Source organism: Pantherophis guttatus, chromosome 7, assembly GCF_059756535.1.
Source record: "Pantherophis guttatus breed Tessera chromosome 7, ASM5975653v1, whole genome shotgun sequence".
In the NCBI taxonomy this organism is placed as follows: domain Eukaryota; kingdom Metazoa; phylum Chordata; class Lepidosauria; order Squamata; family Colubridae; genus Pantherophis; species Pantherophis guttatus.
The window spans coordinates 86,158,695-86,184,337 of NC_142069.1; the positions used below are offsets into that span (position 1 = coordinate 86,158,695).

The following is a 25,643-nucleotide window of genomic DNA, read 5'->3' on the forward strand; positions in this document are numbered from 1 at the left end:
AAACATATCAAATGGCAACGATGTTTATAAAGTCGAAGCTGCAGGAAAAAAACCCCTATCTTTGTTCTTTCGTGTTGTTCCTCCCGTTGACCTTTTCAATTAATTAATCCAGAACATTCTCCCTTCCCTTTCTCTGCTTTCCGCAAACAAGGTTGTTTTCAAACTTCTCTTCACAACCTTCCTAGGTTGCTGATTAACGTGACGCATCCAATTCGTTCTTCTCAAGCCAAGATTCCCAAAAATGTCTTTTCCTATCAACATCAACAGAAAATACCTATCTTTCCGAGCGGTGGTGGGTTTCAAAAATTTTTTACTACCGGTTCTGTGGGTGTGGCTTGGTGGGTGTGGCTTGGCAGTGGAAGAATACTGTAAAATCTCCATTCCCACCCCATTCCAGGGGAAGGATACTGCAAAATTCCCATTTCCTTCCCATCAGCTGGAACTCGGGAAGCAGAGAATAGATGGGGGCGGGGCCAGTCAGAGGTGGTATTTACCGGTTCTCCGAACTACTCAGAATTTCTGCTACCAGTTCTGCAGAACTGGTCAGAACCTGCTGAAACCCACCTCTGTTTCCGAGTGATTGCTGTTCGTGGAATCAGTCTATAGGTTTTCCACCCTTATTTACAGCATGTTTGGGCACCAACTGTAGTGTCAGTTGATTTTCCCGACACGTCAGCCATAATATATTGAGTTTCACGAAAAGGTTACATTTCTCATTTAAATTGTGCAAAGAACTGGGGAGCATAAAGGAACAAGTAATCCGTGTTCAAGCAAAATCAATATTTCTATATATCCCAGAATAACTTCTAATGTAAGTGATCAGGTATAAAGAGTAAATTTTATAATCATTTATTAGGCTTATACAGAAGTGGCCAAAATTGTGGAAACCTTTTGGGAAAAATGTATTTTCTAAAACTAGCTAATAGACACCGCTTTTTTTTTTTTTAGTAGTACCATAACATTATATATCAATGGAAAGATAATTTAATCAAGAACGTAATGCAGGGGTGAAATCTAGATTTTTTTTGCTACCGGTTCTGTGGGCGTGGCTTAATTAGTGGGTGGGGCTTGGTGGTAAGGTGACTGGGGCAAACCAGTAGAAATCCACCACTGAACAGTGATGGCTAACCTTTTTGCCGTTGTGTGCCAAAAGTGGGAGGAGCGCAGCGGGGTTGCACGCATGCATTCCCACACCCATAATTCAATGCCCCCCTGTGCTCCACCCCCCCACCCATGCGCGCATGACCCTTCCCCCTGTGCTCCCCCCACTTTTGGCACGTGACAGCAAAAAGGTTACAAGGCCTGCTAGGCCCAAGAAAGCCTCTGGAGCCTGGGGAGGGCGAAAATGGCCTTCCCAACCACCCCAGAGCCCTCTGGAGGCCAGAAATGGCCCATTTCCTGACTTCCGGTGGGCCCGGAAGGCCTGTTTTTCACCCTCCCCAGGCTCCAGAGTCTTTCTTGGAGCCTGGGGAGGGTGAAAACGGCCTTCCCCAACCTCCCCCGGAGCCTTCTGGAGGCCAGAAATGAGGGAAGGAGGGAAGGAAGGGAAGGAATAAGGAGGAAGACAGGAGAGAAGGAGGGAAGAGAGGGAGGGAGGGAGGAAGGAATATAATGGAATGATAAGGAAAGAAGGATGGATAGATGGAAGGAGGGAAGAAACAAGGGAGAAGGAGGGAAGGAAGGAAGAGGGAGGGAGGGGAGGGAGGGAAGAGGGAGGAGGGAAGTAGAATGAAGATAATAGAATGATAGAGAAGGAAAGAAGGAAGATAACAAAATGAATATTTTGGGATAGTATGGAACTAAAGGAAGGATGGGACTAAAGAAGGAAGGAGAGAAAGGAGGGAAGGGGGCAGGAAAGGATTATAGAGGGAAGGAGGAGAGAAGGAGGGGAGGGAGGGAGGGAGGGAGGAATATAATGGAATGATAAGGAAAGAAGGATGGATAGATGGAAGGATGGAAGAAACAAGAGAGAAGGAGGGAAGGAAGGAAGGAAGGAAGAGGGAGGAGGGGAAGGAAGACGGAGGAGGGAAGGAGAATGAAGATAATAGAATGATAGAGAAGGAAAGAAGGAAGATAACAAAATGAACATTTTGGGATAGTATGGAACTAAAGGAAGGATGGAACTAAAGAAGGAAGGAGAGAAAGGAGGGAAGGGGGCAGGAAAGGATTATAGAGGGAAGGAGGAGAGAAGGAGGGGAGGGAGGGAGGGAGGAATATAATGGAATGATAAGGAAAGAAGGATGGATAGATGGAAGGATGGAAGAAACAAGAGAGAAGGAGGGAAGGAAGGAAGGAAGGAAGGAAGAGGGAGGGAGAGGAAGGAAGACGGAGGAGGGAAGTAGAATGAAGATAATAGAATGATAGAGAAGGAAAGAAGGAAGATAACAAAATGAACATTTTGGGATAGTATGGAACTAAAGGAAGGATGGAACTAAAGAAGGAAGGAGAGAGAGGAGGGAAGGGGGCAGGAAAGGATTATAGAGGGAAGGAGGAGAGAAGGAGAGGAGGGAGGGAGGGAGGGAGGAATATAATGGAATGATAAGGAAAGAAGGATGGATAGATGGAAGGATGGAAGAAACAAGAGAGAAGGAGGGAAGGAAGGAAGGAAGGAAGGAAGAGGGAGGGAGAGGAAGGAAGACGGAGGAGGGAAGTAGAATGAAGATAATAGAATGATAGAGAAGGAAAGAAGGAAGATAACAAAATGAACATTTTGGGATAGTATGGAACTAAAGGAAGGATGGAACTAAAGAAGGAAGGAGAGAGAGGAGGGAAGGGGGCAGGAAAGGATTATAGAGGGAAGGAGGAGAGAAGGAGAGGAGGGAGGGAGGGAGGGAGGAATATAATGGAATGATAAGGAAAGAAGGATGGATAGATGGAAGGATGGAAGAAACAAGAGAGAAGGAGGGAAGGAAGGAAGGAAGGAAGAGGGAGGGAGAGGAAGGAAGACGGAGGAGGGAAGTAGAATGAAGATAATAGAATGATAGAGAAGGAAAGAAGGAAGATAACAAAATGAATATTTTGGGATAGTAGGGAACTAAAGGAAGGATGGAACTAAAAAAGGAAGGAGAGAGAGGAGGGAAGGGGGCAGGAAAGGATTATAGAGGGAGGGAGAAGAGAAGGAGGGGAGGGAGGGAGGGAGGAATATAATGGAATAATAAGGAAAGAAGGATGGATAGATGGAAGAAACAAGAGAGAAGGAGGGAAGGAAGGAAGGAAGGAAGAGGGAGGGAGAGGAAAGAAGACGGAGGAGGGAAGGAGAATGAAGATAATAGAATGATAGAGAAGGAAAGAAGGAAGATAACTGAATGAATAGGAAAGAAGGAAGGATGGAACAAAAGAAGGAAGGAGAGAGAGGAGGGAAGGGGGCAGGAAAGGATTGTAGAGGGAGGGAGGAGAGAAGGAAGGAAGGAAGGAAGGAAGGAAGGAAGGAAGAAAGGAAGGAAGGAAGGAAGGAAGGAAGGAGGTGTATTTTTGATTAAGACAAGTTACTTTTTTCTCTTGTTGAAGTGTTTTAGGCCACATGAAAACCATGAACATCTGATTGTGCCAAAGCCTTTCTCCCTGATTTATTCTTGGCCTGAATTGTTCCCTCATTGTAAAACCAAAGCCAAGGTACAACATCTAACATCTGGCTGCCCTTAAGGTAGCAAAGAAAACTCAAGCTATATAGTAAATAGGGTTTTTTTAAAAAAAAGTTTTACACTTGAAATGATTTAGGCTGATAACCAGCCTTCATCTCAAGTCATGCTGTTCTGGTTTTAGGCATCGATAAAGAGAATCCAAGAAGGAATCCTGTCTTGCATTTTGGATTGTTTTGCGGGACGTGAAGATTGCTAATTAGAATAGAATTTAGTAAAATTCTACGCTGCCGGGAAGAGAATGGCCTTCCTCCAGTTTTCTGAATGTGACATGTGTCGAGATATTTCATCTGACAGTCAAGCGAGCTGAAATTCAATTAAAATATTGCATAAATCTGTTTGAAACGCGTAAAGGAAGACGGACGGACAAGCCTTTGTATTTTGTTTGGTAACTGTTTTAATTGAATTTAATAATTCCCATTCGTGCATAGTTTAAAGCTGATCGTTAAATATAGCTTGCATTTGACACCTTGGGTTTTCTTAACTCTCTTATTTCATACTGGATATTTTCTGGAGCCTCGGACTCTTTCAAGCAAACCAAATTAAAATTAAAAATCAAATGTATGCATATGTGCATGCGTTCACTCCTACTGACTGTGACAAATCTGGGAAAAAGCTAATTTGGGTATTTTTTAAAAATCAGATCAGCGAGCAGAGAAATAAATATAGAAGTTCTTAAGCTTCAGCCTCTTAGTGTAGGCACAAGATCCATGAAAGTACTATTTGCTAGGGAGAAGTTGTGTGTGTGTGTGTGTGTGTGTGTGTGTGTGTGTGTGTGTGTGTGTGTGTATGTATATATATATATATATATATATATATATATATATATATATATATATATATATATATATATGTTTTCTGAGGTTTTCGCGGGTGTTTGTATGTAGGTCTTTGGTTATTCGGGTTTTCTCTCGCGTAAAATTGGAGGTGTCTTGGCAACATTTCGACGAAGTCTCATTCGTCATCTTCAGGCTGGTGTCTTCGGCCTCGTGCTTCTAGGAGCAATGCGTGCGATCGCAGCTGTTTCTTCCTTTTAACTGCCAGTGGGGCTGTGAACTGATTGGGTGGGAGCTTGGCTGTGTTCTGATGGGTGGAGGTGTGTTCTGATTGGTTGGGGGTTTGGCTGTGCTCTGATTGGATGGGTGTGTGTTCTGTTTAGGTGGGGGCTTGGTTATGCTCGGGTTAGTCTGAGTAGCAGGGGGATTTGAGCTGGTGAGCTGTGTTGCTGTTGTTTGGCTTCATGTTCGTGGCCGTACCACCTCTTCATGGTGGGTGTCAGTCTGCTTCATGTATGGATTGGAGGGGTTTAAAGTGGCTAATGATGCAGCTGTGGTCTGGCTTCTGGTCCATGGTCGCCAGAGCACCGCCAACCCCCCATCCAATCAGAGCACCAGCCTGAAGATGACAAATGAGACTTCGGTTTTTCTGTCTTTTTCATAGGCTTTATGTGTATTTCTCTTTAGCCAGGTTCTACCTACGTAAACCAAGATATTATGCTTTTTTTCTTCTGGCAGCCAGCAGACCCTTTGCTGCCCATTGGGAGACTAAGATAGATCTATTTCAGCCTTATAAGGCCTCATCAGTTAGCCACACCCTCATCTCATGATGAGTACAATATCAACAAATATTGTACCTTTACAGGGAGGATACAGTCAGGCGAGGAGAATCCGGGACCAGACGTTAAGTTCCACTCCACCCCCAGTCTCTACCTGTCCTTCTCCTACATGCATGCTGTATATGTTTTACTTTTATGAAACCTGTGTATGAGAAATACAATCCCGGAGATACTCTAGTAACTAGTAGCAAACTATGGATATAATGATGAAATGCAGCTATTGCCTAATTAAAGTTTTTAACAGCTCTCTCTCTCTCTCTCTCTCTCTTTCTCTCTCTCTCTCTCTCTCTCTCTCCCTCTCCCCCTTTCCCTCTCTCCCCTCCTCCTCTTCTCCTCCCCCTCCCCCTCCTCTTCATCATCCTTTTTCCTTCTTCTCCTCCTCTTCCTCCTCCTCCTCTTCTCCTTCTTCCTTCTCCTCCTCCTTCCTCTTCCTTTTCTCCTTCTCCTTCTTCTTCCTTCTTCTCCTCCTCCTTCCTCCTCCTCCTCTTCCCCCTCCTCTTCCTCCTCCTCTTCTCCTTCTTCTTCTTCCTTCTCCTCCTCCTTCCTCTTCCTTTTCTCCTTCTTCTTCCTTCTCCTCCTCCTCCTCTTCTCCTTCTTCCTTCTCCTCCTCCTTCCTCTTCCTTTTCTCCTTCTTCCTCCTCCTCCTCCTCCTCTTCTCCTTCTTCCTTCTCCTCCTCCTTCCTCTTCCTTTTCTCCTTCTCCTTCTTCTTCCTTCCTCTCCTCCTCCTTCTTCCCCCTCCTCTTCCTCCTCCTCTTCTCCTTCTTCTTCCTTCTCCTCCTCCTTCCTCTTCCTTTTCTCCTTCTTCTTCCTTCTCCTCCTCCTCCCTCCTCCTCCTCCTCTTCCTCCTCTTCTGCCTCATCTTCCTCCTCTTCCTCCTCCTTTTTCTTCCTTTTCTCCTTCTCCTTCCTTCTTCTTCTCCTCCCTCCTCCTCCTCCTCTTCCTCCTCTTTTTCTGCCTCCTCCTTCTCCTCCTCTTCCTCCTCCTCCTTCCTCCTCCTCCTCCTCCCTCCCCCTTGCACTTTTTATCCTCCCAGCTGCCTGCCTTATCCTCGGCTGTATGATTTATCCCGACGGTTGGGATGCCAAAGAAGTGAAGCGGATGTGCGGTGAGAAGACAGACAAGTACACCCTGGGAGCTTGTTCGATCCGCTGGGCTTACATCTTAGCCATTATTGGCATCTTGGATGCCATGATCCTCTCGTTTCTGGCATTTGTACTCGGCAATAGGCAGGACAGCTTACTAGCAGAAGAGCTGAAGTTGGAAAACAAAGGTAAGCTCGCTTTTGGGGACAATGTCTATGGAGATTCTACAACCATCTAGGTCACAGTTGTCCAAAAGGTGCTTTTTTTTTCGAGAGGCAACTGGACTTTTTTGGGTTTTTTTTCCCTTGAAGACGTTTCGCTTCTCATCCGAGAAGCTTCTTCAGTTCTGACTGAATGGATAGCTCTGCAGACTAAGCACCATAATTTAATACCAGCTGTCTGCAATTACTGTAAGTTCGAATCTCACCAGGCTCAAGGTTGACTCAGCCTTCCATCCTTTCTAAGGTAGGTAAATTGAGGATCCAGTTTGTGGGGGCAATAAGCTGACTTTGTATTAAAAATATACAAAAGTATGAAGGCTATTGCTTAATGCACTGTAAGCCGCCCTGAGTCTCCGGAGAAGGACGGCATATAAATCAAATTAAAAAAAAATAAAAAAAATGGACGAGAAGCGAAATGTCTTCAAGGAAAAACAAAGACAATCCAATTGTCTCTTGAAAAAGCCCCATTGGGACATCGCTTCGGTCAATATTGTTCTTCTGAGCTAACTCTAGGACGAGAATCAAATGACTTGGCTCATCACAAGAAGTGTCTATGGAGATTCTCAGTCATCCAGGCCAATGGTGGTCCCAAAGGAGCTTTTTTTCAAGAGGCAATTGGACCAGTAGCAGATTTCAAACCTCGGCGCTACCAGTTCGCTATCGGGAGCGTGTGGGTGCGCGTGCTTGTTTCGCGAGCACGCGGCACTTCTGCACATGTGTAGAAGGTCCTGCACATGCGAAAAGCATTTTTGATGATGTCTGGGCAGGTGGGTGGAGCCTCCTGCCGTCGCCGCTACCAGTTCGCCTGAACTGGGGCGAACCAATAACAACCCACCACTGAACTGGACTTTTGGACTTTCTTGGTTTTTTTCTCACGTTTCGCTTCTCACTCAACCACTTTCTTGGTTTTTCCTTGAAGACCTTTCGCTGCTCATCCGAGAAGCTTCTTCCGTTCTTCTTTTTTTTTTAATTTGATTTATATGCCGCCCTTCTCCGGAGACTCAGGGCGGCTTACAATGTGCTCAGCAATAGCCTTCATCCTTTTTGTATATTTATACAAAGTCAGCTTATTGCCCCCACAAACTGGGTCCTCAATTTACCTACCTTAGAAAGGATGGAAGGCTGAGTCGACCTTGAGCCTTGGCGAGATTCGAACCTGCAGTGATTGCAGGCAGCTGGTCTTAATAACCAGCTTAATAACAGGGTGCCTTAGACCACTGTACTACCAAGGCTCTGCGTTCTGAACGAAGAAACCTCTTGGATGAGAAGCGAAGCGACTTCCAAGGAAAAGCAAAAGACGGGGACTTCTCCATACGACTTTGCTTACCGGAAAGTCGCTAAATCACCCCGGTACACTACAGCCATCATAAATACAGGCCAGTTCTAAAGTACCCGGATTTTGACCATGGGTTGACTGCAAGGGTCGTAAGTATAGAAAAAGGACCAAGAGTCACTTTTCTTTTCAATGCCGTTGTAACTTTGAACCGTCACTAAATGAACGGTTCTAAGTCCAGCGTTTCTCTCCAGTTCTAAATTGAATTCATTAGGTAATCCAGTGGTGGAATTCAGCCGGTTCGCACAAGTACGGGAGAACCGGTTGTTAATTTTCTAAGCAGTTTGGCAAACTGCTAAGGAGCCTTGGTAGTACGGTGGTCTAAAGCACCCTGTTATTAAGACCAGCTGCCTGCAATTACTGCAGGTTCGAATCTCGCCAGGCTCAAGGTTGACTCAGCCTTCCATCCTTTCTAAGGTAGGTAAATTGAGGACCCAGTTTGTGGGGGCAATAAGCTGACTTTGTATAAAATATACAAAAGGATGAAGGCTATTGCTTAGCACATTGTAAGCAGCCCTGAGTCTCCGGAGAAGGGCGGCATATAAATCAAATTTAAAAAAAAAACAAAAAACTGGTTGTTGGAAGAAATCATTAGGGCAAAGAACCGGTTGTTAAATTACTTGAATCCCACCACTGAGGTAAGCCCTTTACTTGCTTTTCATAAATATTAGAATAGAATAACAGAGTTGGAAGGGACCTTAGAGGTCTTCTAGTCCAACCCCCTGCCTAGACAGGAAACCCTACACCACTTCAGACAAATGGTTATCCAACATCTTCTTAAAAACTTCTAGTGTTGGAGCATTCACAACTTCTGGAGGCAAGTTGTTCCACTGATTAATTGTTCTCACTGTCAGGAAATTTCTCCTTAGTTCTAAGTTGCTTCTCTCCTTGGTTAGTTTCCATCCGTTGCTTCTTCTCCTGCCCTCCGGTGCTTTGGAGAATAGCTTGACTCCCTCTTCTTTGTGGCAGCCCCTGAGATATTGGAAGACTGCTATCATGTCTCTCCTTAGTCCTTCTTTTCATTAAACTGGACATACCCAGTTCCTGCAACCGTTCTTCATATGTTTTAGCCTCTATTCCCCTAATCATCTTTGTTGCTCTTCTCTGCACTCTTTCTAGAGCCTCAATATTGTATTTATAACTTCTGGCTTTTAATATTAACTATTAGAAAGTGTAAGGTTTGGGGTTTTTTTAGTAACGTTGGAAGAAATGTCCATCTGGGTTCCGTTCCAAGTGGGAAGAAAGCCACTGGAAACATGGAGACTGCTTGAAAAGATGGTTTAATGATAACAGTAACAAGAGTTGGAAGGACCTTGATCTGTGGACAGGATCACATGGTTTTGAGCAGGGGTGGGTTCTAAATTTTTTTACTACCGGTTCTGTGGGCGTGGCTTATTTTGTGGGTGTGGCTTGGAGGTCATGTGACTAGGTGGGCGTGGTTAGCTGGTCAGAGTCATTTCTGGAAGGTCCTCGCACTTACGACCAGTCCTCGCACTTACGACCCGACTCATTTGTTTGCTTTTAACACTGATCAGCTGTAGGGCGGCCCTTTGAAGCCCCACGGCAAGAGTTTAAACAGTTTTTTTTCCCTCTAGTCATCAGCTGGGACTCAGGAGGCAGCAATAGATTGGGGGTGGGACCAAATAAAAGGTAAGAATAACATGGGGAGGGCGACAGGGAGAACCGGTTCGGTGACGTCATATCGTCACCGCTACCGGCTCGGCCGAACCGGACCGAACCGGGAGGAACCCACCACTGGTTTTGAGGTCCTGGGCAAAAAGAGCATATGAGTGAGTGAGAGAGAGAGAGAGAGAGATTTATACCCTCTGTTTGGCTTTGAATTTGAGCTTGTCTCCTGATTGGTTGTCAGGCTCCCATGGGGCCATGCAGGGGTAACTTAGTAAGTTGTTTGTGTCCCAGGCTTGGTTGAGCCTTGCTGGGTGATGATGTAATGGGGAGGCTGACTTTCTGCCTCCCTTTTAGGGGAAATATTCTGCCCTTTTAATATTTCCTCAAATACCTCATTTTCCTACGGTTCTAAGCAACCACTCTGCTTCCCGAGCTGGTCCCAGAGATGAATAGGATTGCTGGTTAATACAGTTTCGCCTCGTGCGATGAAAGCAGCAGTGATGCTCTCTCCTGCTTCTGAATCTTTTTGATAGATTGGGACTATCGGCATTAATTTCTGGCTAGCCCTCCGGAAGACACGATGCAGTCTGACATCTAGCACAGAAACGGCACGTGCTGTTTCGAAATCTGTTACAAATGAAACCCCACCGAGAGCCGTTAACAATAGTTTACAACTGAGGTGGCAAATGGATCTTTATATTACCATCATTTGTAGTTTTTCTATTGTCTAGTGACGAATGCAAAAAACCCGAAGCTAGATCTTTGGAGGAAAATGCAGTGTTGTTTAAAACAAGGGAAGCCGATTCCAGATTTTTACGTAAAAAAAAAAAAAAAATACTTCCGTTAGATCAGCTTTTGACTTGTGACCACAATTGAGGCCCAAAATTTCCATTGCTAAGATAAAAGTCTGTAGAGATTCTCCGTCATCCGGGTTACAGTTGTCTCAAAGATGCTCTTTTCAGGAGGCAACTGGATTTTCTTGTTTTTTCTTTTGAAGACATTTCGCTTCTAATTTTTTTTACTACCGGTTCTGTGGGCGTGGCTTATTTTGTGGGTGTCATGTGACTAGGTGGGTGTGGCTAGCTGGCCAGAGTCATTTCTGGAAGGTCCTCGCACTTACGACCAACCCTCGCACTTACGACCCGCCTCATTTGTTTGCTTTTAGTTCGGAGAACCGGTAGTAAAAATTCTGACTGGCCCCGCCCCCATCTATTCTCTGCCTCCCAAGTCCCAGCTGATAGGGTGGAAATGGGGATTTTGCAGTAACCTTCCCCTGGATTGGGGAGGGAATGGAGATTCCTGTGGGAGTAGGAATGGATTTCTAGAGGAAAAAATTGCAGACTACAGAAACTATTTGCACCGCTCAGGTGACCCTGACGACACAGATATACCTCCAAGTAGTGGTGGGATTCAGCCGGTTCGCACCACTTTGGGAGAACCGGTTGTTAACTTTCTGAGCAGTTTGGCAAACTGGTTGTTGGAAGAAATCATTAGGGAAGGGAAACAGTTGTTAAATTACTTGAATCCCACCACTGCCTCCAAGTGCTTCAAGGACCCTCTAAAAGGATGCAAATCAGTGGTGGGTTCCTCCCGGTTCGGTCCGGTTCGGCCGAGCCGGTAGCAGTGACGATATGATGTCACCGAACCGGTTCTCCCACCCCGCCCTCCCATCCCCCCACCCACCCACGTTATTCTTACCTTTTATTTGGTCCCACCCCTAATCTATTGCTGCCTCCTGAGTCCCAGCTGATGACTAGAGGGAAAAAAATCCCACCACTGCTTGGAGGTATATCTGTGTCGTCAGGGTCACCTGAGCGGTGCAAATAGTTCCTGTAGTCTGCAATTTTTTCTCTAGAAATCCATTCCTACTCCCACAGGAATCTCCATTTCTTCCCCAATCCAGGGGAAGGTTACTGCAAAATCCCCATTTCCTCCCTATCAGCTGGGACTTGGGAGGCAGAGAATAGATGGGGGCGGGGCCAGTCAGAATTTTTACTACCGGTTCTCCGAACTACTCAAAATTTCCGCTACCGGTTCTCCAGAACTGGTCAGAACCTGTTGAAACCCACCTCTGGTGCATACGCTCTCAGTGTACATAAAAGAAAAGATACATTCATCAGGAATCATAAGGTACAACACTTAATGATAGTCTTAGGGAAACAGTCAATATAAATCTTAAGGATACCAGCAACAAGGTTACAGTCATACAGTCATAAGTGGGAAGAGATGGGTGATAGGAACGATGAGAAGATTAATAGTAATGCAATCTTACTATTAACCAAATACAAAGGTTACATATAACTGGGAAATAAAGGAAATTCATAATAAATTACATAACCTTGACTAAGGAAGGTATTTAAGTGCTTTCTAGAGAATTTGAGTCAACGCTGATCACTGAAGATTAAAAGAGATTATGTGAGTATTATGACCAGAAGCATCCTTAAAATCGTGGGTTTTCATTTGAGGAAAAAAAAATATGTCAAGTATTTAACTTTAAAGAGCTTCCTATACAGTTGTCAAGAGAAATATATGGATTTCATGTAAGTGTATTTATATATTTTTCATGTCGGTTATGGTTAAAAGAGCAAAATCTATTCCTATTCCGGTATCAGTTCAAATATATATTACGGAATGCATCTTATCTAGCCTGAAAGCTATACCCAATTTATTTTAGAAGTCAAGATAGCGCACCCAAATGGATGGGATCGATAATATTAATAAGAAACTGCATAAAAATCTGATATTAAAAATAATGTGGCTTCTTTCACTTCAAAACATTTTCTGGTCAGACAGCTTTACAGAAAAGCTTGTTTTTCTACTTTTTTTGTCCTAAAATTTAGGAGATCTTGGAGATCTTTTTATATTTTGATGCTTATTCCTTCTTTCAGAGATACGTCGTTTTATCTTTTTATGAAATGAGTTGAAGATTCTTTTAACCTGTGAAATATGAATTATAGCACGCCGAATCATTTCAGATGTATGCTTCTACCTTTATTTCCTGCCCACTCGTTTTTCTAATACCCAGAAGTGTTAAGCTATTTCATTTTATAATTGATAGGGTAGCTGGAAATTTAAAAAATAGTATCGTCCTACATTCTAAAAGTGTACTGCGTTGAGCAATATTGTACTAACTCACAGCCAATAGAGCTCACAGAATCATCCTCTTTTAATGACCACATAATCCCTTGTGGGTGGAGTCTGGGCAACTGAATGACGCTAGCTGAGTGTTTTAATGTCCGGATGCCCTTCCTGTCGCCAATGCGGAGTTTTGTTCAGCAGATACATTCTCATTGTGCCCAGAGAGAGAAATATCTGCCTCTACCTAGGATCGAACTCACAGCCTTCTGATTGTGAGGCAAGAGCTCCCTCTCTAGGCCACCGCACCACTCCAGAGCTCACAGAATACAAGGCTATAAAGTTGTGTCTTAAAATACAATCACAATATGCTTACGTAATGACATTACTTTAAACTCATCCTTCAGAGCTAAGACAGAGGTGGGTTTCAGCAGGTTTTGACCAGTTCGGGAGAACCGGTAGCGGAAATTTTGAGTAGTTCGGAGAACCGGTAGTAAAAATCCTGACTGGCCCCGCCCCCCATCTATTCTCTGCCTCCCAAGTCCCAGCTGATCGGGAGGAAATGGGGATTTTGTAGTAACCTTCCCCTGCCATGCCCGCCATGCCATGCCACGCCCACCAAGCCACGCCACGCCCACCAAGCCACGCCCACAGAACCGTAGTAAAAAAATTTGAAACCCACCACTGAGCTAAGATAATATCTATTAATCACTGAGCCAGAGGCTCAACCTAATACATGTAGTCCTTGGCTTGCAGCTATTCGTTTAGTGACCGTTTGAAGTTACAACGACACTGAAAAAAGTGATTTACGACCATTTTTTACACAACCACTGCAGCTTTGTAGGAATCCATCAAATATTGGAGCAGTGCTGTCATGTCACCCCTTCTTTTCATGAAACTAGACCAATTCCTGCAACCGTTCATCGTATGTTTTGGCCTCCAGCCCCCTAATCATCTTTGTTGCTCTTCTCTGCCCTCTTTCCAGAGTCTCAAGATCTTTTTTTATATTGTGGTGATCAGAACTGGATGCGCTATTCCAAGTCTGGTCTTTGTACTAAGGCTTTGTAAAGCGGTATTACAACTTCAGGAGATCTTGTTTCTATCCCTCTGTTAATGCAGCTTTAGGATTGCATCAGGGGAGGGATTCAAAAATTTTAGGTGGGCGTGGCCATGGTGGGTGTGGCCTACTCAGCCTCCTGCACCGTGGCGGGGTGGGGTATTTTTGCCCTTTCCAAGCTCTGGAGGCTTTAATTCGAGTCTCCAGGATGGCAAAAACGGCCTCCTCTGGGCTCCAGAGGCCCTCCGGAAGCCAGAAACAGACTTCTGGAACTTCCGGGAGGCCCGTTTTTCGCCCCTCCAGAGCCTCTGCGCAGGCGCTGCACTTATCTGGCATCCAAAATGGGCTGCATGGAGACTCCTGGGAGGGGAGGGGCTGTGGGGGTGGGGCCAGAGGTGGGTTTCAGCAGGTTCTGACCAGTACCGGTGAAGAAAATTTTGAATAGTTTGGAGAACCGGTAGGAAAAATTCTGACTGGCCCCGTGTCAGGTTTCGATGTCATCTCAAATAAATTGCACTCCCAAACAATTAATCTTTGCTGAAATATTCCATTTATTGAGTCCGACAGATCTGGCCCCGACTTCGTCGTAGCCGATACTAACCCTCTGACCCCCAAACCCTTCCCTTTCCGTTCCCCAATTCTCATCTTCTCATTGGCCATCTTCCAAGTCAGTCTCCCCAGCTTCTGACCTCAACCCACAGGAATGTCCCCCCTCCCATCCCATCTCCTAGGGGATATTATCTACAGAGAAAATAAGTAGGTGAAAAGTCAAGCCTCGTCTCCTCCTTTTTATGGCAGCATCAGAATGCTGACACCCCGTCCCCATCTATTCTCTGTCTCCCGAGTCCCAGCTGATCGGGAGGAAATGGGGATTTTGCAGTAACCTTCCTCTGGATTTGGGAGGGAATGGAGATTTTACAGTGTCCTTCCCCTGGAGTGGGATGGGAATGGAGATTTTACAGTATCCTTCCCCTGCCACCGCCCACCAAGCCACGCCTACCAAGCCATGCCACGCCTACCAAGCCACACCCACAGAACCAGTAGTAAAAAAGTTTGAAACCCACCACTGGGCGGGGCCAGCCAGTCCTTGCAACTACCGGTTCGGTGAACCGGATGTAAAATTAGCATCCGATTCGCCCAAACCGGTCTGAACCGGCTGAATCCCACTCCTGGATTGCATTGGCTTTTTTGGCTGCTGCCTCACCCTGGTGGCTGAAAACGTGGTAAGCGGCATAAAACACGCATGCCTGCCGTTTCATTCACCCCGCTGCTTCTCAGGATTTGCAAAAGCTGGGGTTTACCGCCGACTAGTAAGAAAAGTAGAAGAACTCTTGGGATACGCAACTCAGGGAAAGGCAGTTTCGTGACCTTAAAAAGTTGCATCTTATCTTCTGTATCAGCAGCGCGTGCCGTTTTCTTAAAATAGCTCCCAGTCTGAATTTGGTAGGTGGAGGGCAGACTGAGACACGAGGAAACAGATTAAACCGGTTTTTTAAAAAAATCCAAGTAGACAATTTTTAGTTCCGTGATCATGAAGGGCGAGCAGACTACGAGCGATTTGATTTGATGTTGTACGAGAATAAGCTTTCAAAGATGCTCAGGGTGATATACCCGCTCCTTGACTCAAGCGCTAAGCATTTTTCTCTGATAAGAGAAATTCTTCCTCCCTTTCTCCCTCCCTTCCCTCCTTCTCTCCTCCCTTCCCTCTTCAATCCTTTCCTGCCTCCTTCCCTCCTCTCTCTCCTTCCTTCTTTACTTCTAACCTTCCTTCTTTACTTATCGTTCTGTTACTTTCCTCCTGTCCTTTTCTATTATTCTATCATCTCCCTCCCTGTCTTTCTTCCTTCCTTCTCTCCTCCCTCCCTCTTCATTCCTTCCCTAACTCCTTGCCTCCTTCTCTCTCCTTCCTCCCTCCCTCCTTCCTCATTCTATTATCTTCTTTCCTTCCTTCCTTCTTTCCTTCCTCCCTGTCTTCCCGCCTTCTCTCCTGTCCCCCTCCTTATTCCTTCCTTCTCTTCCTTCCATCCTTCTCGCTCCTTCCTTCCTTCCTCCTTGTCATGATTTTATTTTCCTTCCTTCCTTCCCTCCTTCCCTCCCACCCCTTCCTTCCTTCCTTCCTTCTTCCTTGTCATTCTTTTATCTTCCTTCCTTCCTTCTTAACTTCCATCCTTCCTTCTTTCCTTATCATTATGTTACTTTTCTTCTTTCCTTCTCTATCATTCTATTATCTCCCTCCCTTCCTTCCTGCCTCCCTCCCTCCCTCCCTCCCTGTCTTCCTTCCTTCTCTCCTCCCTCCCTCTTCATGACGTCCCTGACTCCTTCCCTCCTTCTCTCTCCTTCCTTCCTCCTTCCTTCATCATTCTATTATCTTCTCCCTTCCTTCTTTCCTTCCTCCCTGTCTTCCTTCTTTCTCTCCTATCTCCCGCCTTATTCCTTCCCTTCCTTCCATCCTTCTCTCTCCTTCTTCCCTCCCTTCCTTCCTCCTTGTTATTATTTTATTTTCCTTCCTTCCTTCCTTCCTCCCCCTCCCACACCCCTTCCTTCCTTCTTGTCGTTTTTTTGTCTTCCTTCCCTCCTTCTTTACTTCCCTCCTTCCTTCTTTCCTTAACATTCTGTTACTTTCCTTCTCTATCATTCTATTATCTCTCTTCCTCCCACCCTCCCTGTCTTCCTTCCTTCTCTCTCCTTCCTTCCTCCTTCCTTCATCATTCTATTATCTTCTTCCCTTCCTTCTTTCTTTCCTCCCTGTCTTCCCTCCTTCTCTCCTGTCTCCCTCCTTATTCTTCCCTTCCTTCCTTCCTTCCTTCCTTCCTCCTTCCTCCTTGTCATTATTTTATTTTTCTTCCTTCCTCCTTCCTCCCTCCCTTCCTTCTTCCTTATCATTCTTTTATCTTCCCTTCCTTCCTTCCTTCCCTCCCCCCCCTCCCTTCCTGTCATTCTATTACTTTCCTCCCTTCCTCCCTCCTTCCATCTTCATCCAGCTCTTCATCTGGAAAAACTTCCAGAGCAGCAAAGACTAGAAATAAGACAGTTCCTATTTGCAAGCTGATAGACACTCCAGTGCAACAGGGGAATAGGTTGCGAGGAGAAAGGAAGACAACAGATGTTGTCTACTCGAATCTTGAAAAGATGCAATAAGTCAAGCACAAAGGCAGAGCAGCTGCTCTTGACAGCCTGAATGGTAGCAAATGTTGGAGGAGAGAGAAGATTTCCATCAACTCTAAGTAAGACGGAGAAGGATCTCACCACTGCTTCCTCTTTTGCTGCAAATCGGCTCGGCTGTTTGTTCAGATCGGCAGGCTTTACAGTTTGGAAGGGACCTTATCGGTCATCTAGTCCAACCCCCAATTCAAGCAGGAGATCCTACATCACTTCTGACAGATGGCAGTCCAGTCTCTTCTTGAAAGCCTCCAGTGATGAAGCTCCCACAACTTCTGAAGGCAACTTCTGTTCCATCGGTGGATTGTTCTCGCTGTCTGAAAATTGTTCCTTATTTCTAGGTTGAATCTCTCCTTCAGTTTCCATCCATTATTCCTTGTCTGGCCTTGGGGTGGCTTTGGAAAATAGCTTGACCCCCTCCTCTCTGTGGCAGCCCCTCAAAAATTGGAAGACTGCTATCATATCTCTCCTGGTCCTTCTCTTCACTAGACTAGCCATGCCCAGTTCCTGGAAACCGTTCATCGTACGTTTTAGCCTCCAGTCCCCTAATCATCTTTGTTGCTCTTCTCTGCACTCTTTCCAGAGTCTCCACCTCTTTTTTATAGTTAAGGTTGCCAGGTCTGCTTCCAAAAAATAGCGGACAAGTGGGGTGGGGGGGTCGGTTAAGTAGTAAAAAAAATTTTTTTTAAAATTTACAATTAAATTATATATTTTCTTACAAACATTTTAACACGTATTAAAATAATCACTTCAAAACTTTACTTAAAATTCAAAAATCAAATAGATTATAATAATAGGTAAAATATTAAATTACATTTTACTTTGCTGCCGTGTGTATTTTTTATTTGACTGCGGAGCTTTGATCAATTCTTTGTGTTTAAGGAATAATTCTTTCATTTCAGTACAACGTTGAGAAATATCAAAAAATATACAAAGTTCACTTCGAACTGATGGTACAAGCAGTCGGTTACGTTCGTCAGTCCACAAATTTCCCAGGACGCTGAAAATTCGTTCAACGTTTGCATTTGATACCGGAATTGATGCACAATACTGGAACAGTTTCAGTAAATTGTTCAGTCTGGCCTTCGGATGCTTTGGAAAATAGCTTGACCCCCTCCTCTCTGTTGCAGCCCCTGAGATATTGGAAGACTGCTATCATGTCTCCCCTGGTCCTTCTCTTCATTAAACTGGACATACTCAATTCCTGCAACCGTTCTTCATATGTTTTAGCCTCCAGTCCCCTAATCCTCTTGGTTGCTCTTCTCTGCACTCTTTTTAAGAGTCTCAACATCTTTTTCATAGTGTGGTGACCAAAACTGGATGCAGAATTCTAGGTGTGGTCTTACTAAGGCTTTATAGAGTGGTATTAGTACCACTAATTCTACTACTAGTAGAACCAGTAGTAGTAGTACCACTACTAGTACTAGTAGTACCACTAGTAGAACTTGATTGTATCCCTCTGTTAATGCAATTTAGGATTGTGTTGGCTTTTTGGGCCAATCTAGGCAAGAGGAAACTGCAGAGAAGGAAAAGAAGGTGCATAAATCTAATTCCAGCTACGATCCTTCACATAGGAGTAAAATCACAATTTTGCTATCAAAAGTCTCCCACAGGTACTCCTTGACTTACAACAGTTCATTTAGTGACCGTTCAAAGTTACAACGGCGCTGAAAAAGTGACCTATGACCATTATTCACACTTAAGACCGTTGCAGCATCCCCATCGTCACGCGATCAAAATTCAGACACTTGACAAACTGACTCATATTTATGACGATTGCAGTGTACTGGGGGGGGGGTGTCATGTGATCCCCTTTTGCGACCTCCTGACAAGCAAAATCAACGGAGAAATCAGATTCACTTAACAACCGTGATACTAATTTAACCACGGCAGTCAGTGGTGGGTTCCTCCTGGTTCGGTCTGGTTCGGCCGAGCCGGTAGCGGTGACAATATGACATCACCGAACCGGTTCTCCCCCCCTGCCCTCCCACCCCACCCCCCCACATTATTCTTACCTTTTATTTGGTCCCACCCCCAATCTATTGCTGCCTCCTGAGTCCCAGCTGATGACTAGAGGGAAAAAAACTGTTTAAACTCTTGCCGGGGGGCTTCAAAGGGCCGTCCTACAGCTGATCAGTGTTAAAAGCAAACAAATGAGTCGGGTCGTAAGTGCGAGGACTGGTCGTAATTGCGAGGACCTCCCAGAAATGACTCTGACCAGCTAGCCACGCCCACCTAGTCACATGACCTCCAAGCCACACCCACAAAATAAGCCACGCCCACAGAACTGGTAGTAAAAAAATTTAGAACCCACCCCTGACGGCATTGATTCATTTAACAACTGTGGCGAGGAAGGTGGTAAAACGGGGCCAAGCTCACTTAACAACTGTTTCATTTAGCAACAGAAGTTGTGGCTGTAAGTTGAGGATGACCCATATTGCATACACTCCTAAAACGCAAGAAGGATTTGCCAACGTAGCAGCGGTAAATATTTGCAGTTAGAAGCGTGGCCATCAAGGCCCACGAAACCAATTTCTGGGAATTTCAAGTGACACCCCCCGCCCCCCCCCCCAATTGATTTGCAGAGCACAGCAGTGGTTAAATCTGAACTGGTTTGCCACCAGTTTTTATCACTACCAGTTCACCAGAACTGGTGCAAACTGATAGCATTTCATCACTGGAGCACAGCATTTGTAAATCATATTTCAGTGGCAATACATTTTTAGAGGTTTGGTCTAAGTTTGAGGAAGGAAGGAAGGAAGGAAGGAAGGAAGGAAGGAAGGAAGGAAGGAAGGAAGGAAGGAAGGAAAGGCAGAGGCAGAGAGAGAGACAGAGAGAGAGAGAGACAGAGAGAGAGAGAGAGACAGAGAGAGAGAGGGAGAGAGAGAGAAAGAGAGAAAGAGAGACAGAGACAGAGACACAGAGAGAGACAGAGAGAGAAATCAATGCTCTGTATAAATTTTCCGCAAATGGAATCCATCCAAAGCACACTGTTTAATCTTTCCTTGCTATTCCTTGCTGTTGGTGCTTCTGTCACTTAGCGATGACAGATACGTTGGTGTGTGCCCGAAATGACAGGGTGTGTTTTGAAAAAGAGACATTTTGGAGGCCTAATTAGGAGGTCTGGCATTAGAGTTACTCGGTGACATATTTCGGTACCACGAGAGAAAACGATGGGAGCTGTCAGTACGGAAAGAAGAGGCGCAGAATAGTTAAAGAGACGATCTTCTGGGACCGAAGGACAAAAATTGTCCCTGGCTTTCTTGCTGTGATCCTTTACCGTTTCTGAATGATCCTTTGGCTTTTAATTCTTGTCCTGGAAGGAGTCCTTGGCAACCCATTGGGAATGAATTGGCATCTGCTCTTTAGCTTTGCGGCAAGACCTGAGGTGGGATTCAGCCGGTTCGTCCCAGTTCGTCTGAACCGGTTGATAACGTTGTGTGCAGTTCGGCGAACCGGCTGTGCGGTTCGGCAAACTGGCTGATCCCACCACAGGCCGTCGCCCTTCCCCTTCCAGGCACTCCTCAGCCGGCCTCTCCTGAGGCCATTTTGGAATCTCAGCACTCCTCTAACTGGGCCCCCACCCCCTCCCTCCTCCCTCCCACCCCAGCCACTGGAGACCCCTGGATTCCCTCCCCAACCCTGTCTGGCCCATACAGGCACCACCCACATGAGTGACATAGAGTTGGCCATGCTCATTCAGTCATATAACCCCTCCAGTCATGCCCACCCAGCTGGTCATTAGGAAGAACCGGTTGTTAAATTATTTGAATCCCACCACTGGCCACGCCCAAACCCATTCCGCCCCGCCACTCCCAGGAGTCTCCACGTGGCCCATTCATCATTCCAGGTAAATGCAGGAGCCACGCAGAGGGTCTGGGAGGGCAAAAAACAGGCCTACTAGAGGTTCCAGAAGTCCAGAAATGGGCCTGTTTCTGGCCTCCGGAGGGCCTCTGGATCTCAGGTGAAGCTATTTTCACCCTCTCAGAGGCTCGAGGAAAGCCTCCGGAGTCTGGGGAGGGCGAAAAACAGGCCTCCCGGAAGTTCCAGAAACAGGCCTGTTTCCAGCCTCCGAAAGGCTTCTGGATCCTGTTTTCACCCAGAGTCTCGAGGAAAGCCTCCAGAGCCTGGGGAGGGCAAAAAATGCCTCCCCCCCAGTGGTGCAGGCAGCCAGCTAGGCCACGCCCACCAGGGCCACACCCACCCAGCAACGGTGCAGTGAACCGGTTGCTAAAGGATCTGAAGCCCACCCCTGTAACTTCCATTATTCTACGTCAAGCAGTCCAAAAAGAGCAAAATGTTTAAGATTTAATAGAGCTGTGACTCCACACACACACATCTATTCAGTTCTGAAGGGTTAGCAATAACTGTCACATTTTCAAGTACAGCATCAAGCAATTATCCGAGCAAGATACTTATTTTTTAGGGTAAGGACAACCGAAGAGGGTTTCCTTGGAAACTTCCATTATAACACAACCGCATACTTGTTTTCGGCATTTCATTTTTAAAAACAGTTGTTTGTTTTATTGTTGAAAAAATACATATGTTCAATGCTGTTTACCGTACAATATAATATTATTTTAAAAAGGGATTGAAAAATATTTATTGATAAGACTCCAAATAATGGGGTTTTAGCCAAGCAGGATTTGTACGTATTAAATCTGCACAAATAGTGTGAAGCTACGTTCATATTTTTTTAAGATTTCAATCCAAAATCTAGACTCTTGAATTGGATTGCCATGTTATCAACCTGTCCTTCTTAAGTATTCTATAAAATGTTGGGTACATCCCAAATAAATGCTTTCAAAGCTTGACTGTTTTCTAGCAGACGTTTCATCGCCCAGCTAGGTAATATTATCAGTGCTGGTAAGGAATGGGGTTTGTTCTGAATTTGTATTCTGTCAGGGTTGGTGGTCTTGGTAATTGTTTGGTTGGGCTTCTTACTCTTAGAAACAGGCAGAAGGCTAGCAGAATACATCCATAAGGCCGATTAAAGTCAGAAGACATGATGAAAACTCTTAAATTTCATAACATATGCAGAGATGGTATTCAGCTGGTTCGCACCGGTTCGCCCGAACCGGTTGCAGAAATCGCAGGTGGGCCCGCCCAACCGCCCCGGCTCTATGCCATCCTATTTAGGCATGTTTTTGAGGCCAGGCGTATGCGCGGAAGGCGGGTACACGAACAAAGCACATACGCGGAAGGCCGGGTGTATGTGAGGAAGGCAGGCGCACGCGACAACTGGGTGCGCTTGTGCACAAAGCGAGCGTGCGCACGCGGGGTGAACCAGTAACAACATAATCTGAAACCAACTGCTGAACATATGGACAGACATTACCGGGGGTGGGTTCTACTTACCTTTACTACCAGTTTGCAACAGGATCGCATGTGCAGATCGCCGATGATGACATCTGGGGCAGTGGGCGGGGCCTCCTGTTTTGTGTTGTTGTTGTTTTGTGTTTTTAATAGGCTGTACACCGCCCTGAGTCCTTCGGAAGAAGGGCGGTATAGAAATAAAATTATTATTATTATTATTATTATTATTATTATTATTATTATTATTATTATTATTATTATTATTGTTATTGTTATTATTATTATTTATTGGTTAATCTTTAGTGAGATTCACTGCCTTTGAGGCTGGTTAATAGCTCAGCAGCTCGAGTCCTAACCAAGGACCTAGGAACTGTTAAGGTATCGTCGGAGGATGTAAGCTGTTCCGAGTAAGGTGGTTTTTTGTAGAGTCAAAATGTTCAAGTCCGGCAAATTTTTATTATTATTATTATTATTATTATTATTATTATTATTATTATTATTATTATTATTATTATTATTATTATCTCTATGTTATGCAAAAGAGACATTCAAAAAGCCAAAAAGAGAACAGAAAGACCAAAACACCTCCCTACCACCAACCAGCACCCGGAGGAGCATAGTTTAAACTCCAATTAACATCAGACCAACAATCAAGAAGTAAACGATAACCCAGTCAAGGAACTGCCAAGCAAGCTAACAGTAAACAGCCTAACCGCGGTGGCGCAGTGGTTAGAGAGTTATGAGCCACGGTGGCACAGTGGTTAGAGTGCAGTACTGCAGGCTACTTCTGCTTGACTGCCGGCTGCCTGCAATTTGGCAGATCGAATCTCACCAGGTTCAAGGTTGACTCAGCCTTCCATCCTTCCGAGGTGGGTAAAATGAGGACCCAGATTGTTAGGGTCAATAGGCTGACTCTCTAAAGTGCTTATAGAGAGTTGGAAAGTACTGAAAAGCAGTAGATAAGTCTAAGAGCTATTGCTCCTTCCTTCCTTCCTTCCTTCCTTCCTTCCTTCCTTCCTTCCTTCCTTCCTTCCTCCCTCCCTCCCTCCCTCCCTCCCTCCCTCCTTCCTTCCCTCCCTCCCTCCCTCCCTCCTTCCTTCCTTTTTCCTCATCATTCTTTTATCTTTCTTCCTTCCTTCTTTCCTTCCATCCTTCCTTCTTTCCTTATCATTCTGTTACTTTTCTTCTTTCCTTCTCTATCATTCTATTATCTCCCTTCCTCCCTCCCTCCCTCCCTCTCTGTCAGCAGCTTAGAGAGTCAGCCTTATTCTTTCCTTCCTCTCTTATTCCCTTTCTCATTCTTCTTCCTGGTGGGGCAGTGGTTAGAATACAGGGTGGTAGGTTAATTCTGCCCACTGCCAGGAGTTCGATCCTGACCGGCTCAAGCTTGACTCAGCCTTCCATCCTTCCGAGGTGGGTAAAATGAGGACCCAGATTGTTGGGGGCAATAGGCTGACTCTGTAAACCGCTTAGAGAGGGCCATAAAACACTATGAAGTGGTATATAAGTAAGTGCTATTGCTATTGCTAAGCAAAGAACCTCCAATATAAGCTGAGAGCAAATCCCACTCCTCACTAGCACTCATGACGTTACCTAGTGTGGTAAGAAAACGTCTACAAGAAAACATCCCAGCTCAGAGTGTCCCAAGGACCCCGCTTTTCAACCCTGTGCTACCAATAGCCTCCTTCATCAAATAAATGCTTTGCTGCAATAATCTCATGTTAAGATTAAGAAGAAAATAATTACACCTTGTTTAAAGCAACCCTCCGCTGCTTTAGAAATAGGACATTCAATGTCACTTCTTGAAGTCATAGGTTGCGTTAGCTTCCTCCCCTTATACATATAGATTATTGCTTTAAGAACCTTAATTACTTCCTCCTAAATCTCTCACGGTTTTGTAAAACGTCACAGCAGCAATAACACTGGGATCAAGTCGTCCACATAAGAGATAATTAAGCTGAACAAACCGCATACAAAGATTCTCAAGATAAGTCAAACTCAATTTTAAGTTCCACAGAAGTTTTGGAGGCAGCCCCTCTTAAAGTAAGTTGGTCCAAAGTAATGTTGTGAGAAGACATCGTTTACCCCGAGAAAAGTTTTTTATCCCATTATTTTTCAAATGTGTCGATCTTATTATCTGAATCATCTGAAGATGATCGAAATTCTGCCTATAGCATAGTTCAGTATTTCTCATACAGGTAGTCCTCGACTTACAGCCACAATTGAGCCCAAAATTTCTGTCGCTAAATAAGACAATTGTTAATGTTCCATTTTACGACCTTTCCTGCCACCGTGGTTAAACGAGTCGCTGCAGTTGTTAAGTTAGTAAAACAGTTATTAAGTGGACTCTCGCTTCCCTATTGATTCTGCTTGATAGAAGATCACAAAAGGGAATCATATGACCCCGGGATACTGCCACCGTCATAAAGGTGAGCTGGTTGCCAAGAGCCTGAATTTTGAACATATGACCCTGCGGATGCGGCGTTGGTCGTAAGTGCGAAAAACGGTCCTAAGAACTTTTTCTAGCGACGTAACTTTGAATGGTCACTAAATGAACTGTTGTAACTCGAGGACGATCTCTGTTTTTGGGTGTGTTGTGTGCTAGTGTTGCTGTTGATCCTGGAATAGACATGGATTTTTCACAGAATACAATTTTTTTTTGTTTGCTTGTTGTTTACTAATATTTATTTGCCACCATCTCACCACAAGGCAAACTATTTATTATCTATCTATCTATCCATCCATATTAATCTATCAATTTATCTATCTATCTATCTATCTATCTATCTATCTATCTATCTATCTATCTATCATCCATCCATATCTATCTATCTATCTATCTATCTATCTATCTATCTATCTATCCATCCATATCTATCTATCTATCTATCTGTCTATCTATCTATCTATCTATCTATCTATCAATTATCCATCCATATCTATCTACATACCTACCTGTCTATCATCTATCTATCTATCTATCTATCTATCTATCTATCTATCTATCTATCAATTATCCATCCATATCTATCTACATACCTACCTGTCTATCATCTATCCATCCATATCAATCTATCAATCTATCTATCTATCTATCTATCTATCCATCCATATCTATCTATCTATCTATCTATCTATCTATCTATCTATCTATCTACCTACCTACCTACCTACCTACCTACCTACCTGTCTATCATCTATCATCTATCTATCCATCCATCCATATCTATCTATCTATCTATCTATCTATCTATCTATCTATCTATCTACCTACCTACCTACCTACCTACCTGTCTATCATCTATCATCTATCTATCCATCCATCCATCCATATCTATCTATCTATCCATCCATCTATCTATCTATCCATCTAACTACTTACCTACCTACTTATCTGTCACCTATCATCTATCCATCCATCCATTATCTATCTATCTATCTATCTATCTATCTATCTATCTATCATCCATCCATATCTATCTACGTACCTACCTGTCTATCTATCATCTATCCATCC

General features: G+C 44.5%; 1 protein-coding gene across 2 annotated transcripts in view; it reads left to right on the forward strand.

The window, feature by feature from the left end:
• Positions 1–25,643, forward strand: part of LHFPL3 (LHFPL tetraspan subfamily member 3) — a 224,935-nt gene that overhangs the window by 143,638 nt on the left and 55,654 nt on the right. For both annotated transcript variants that reach the window (XM_034433646.3, XM_034433647.3), the window contains exon 2: positions 6,288–6,524. In XM_034433646.3, coding sequence (XP_034289537.2) covers positions 6,288–6,524 — 237 coding nt within the window. The remainder of the gene's footprint in view (positions 1–6,287; positions 6,525–25,643) is intronic.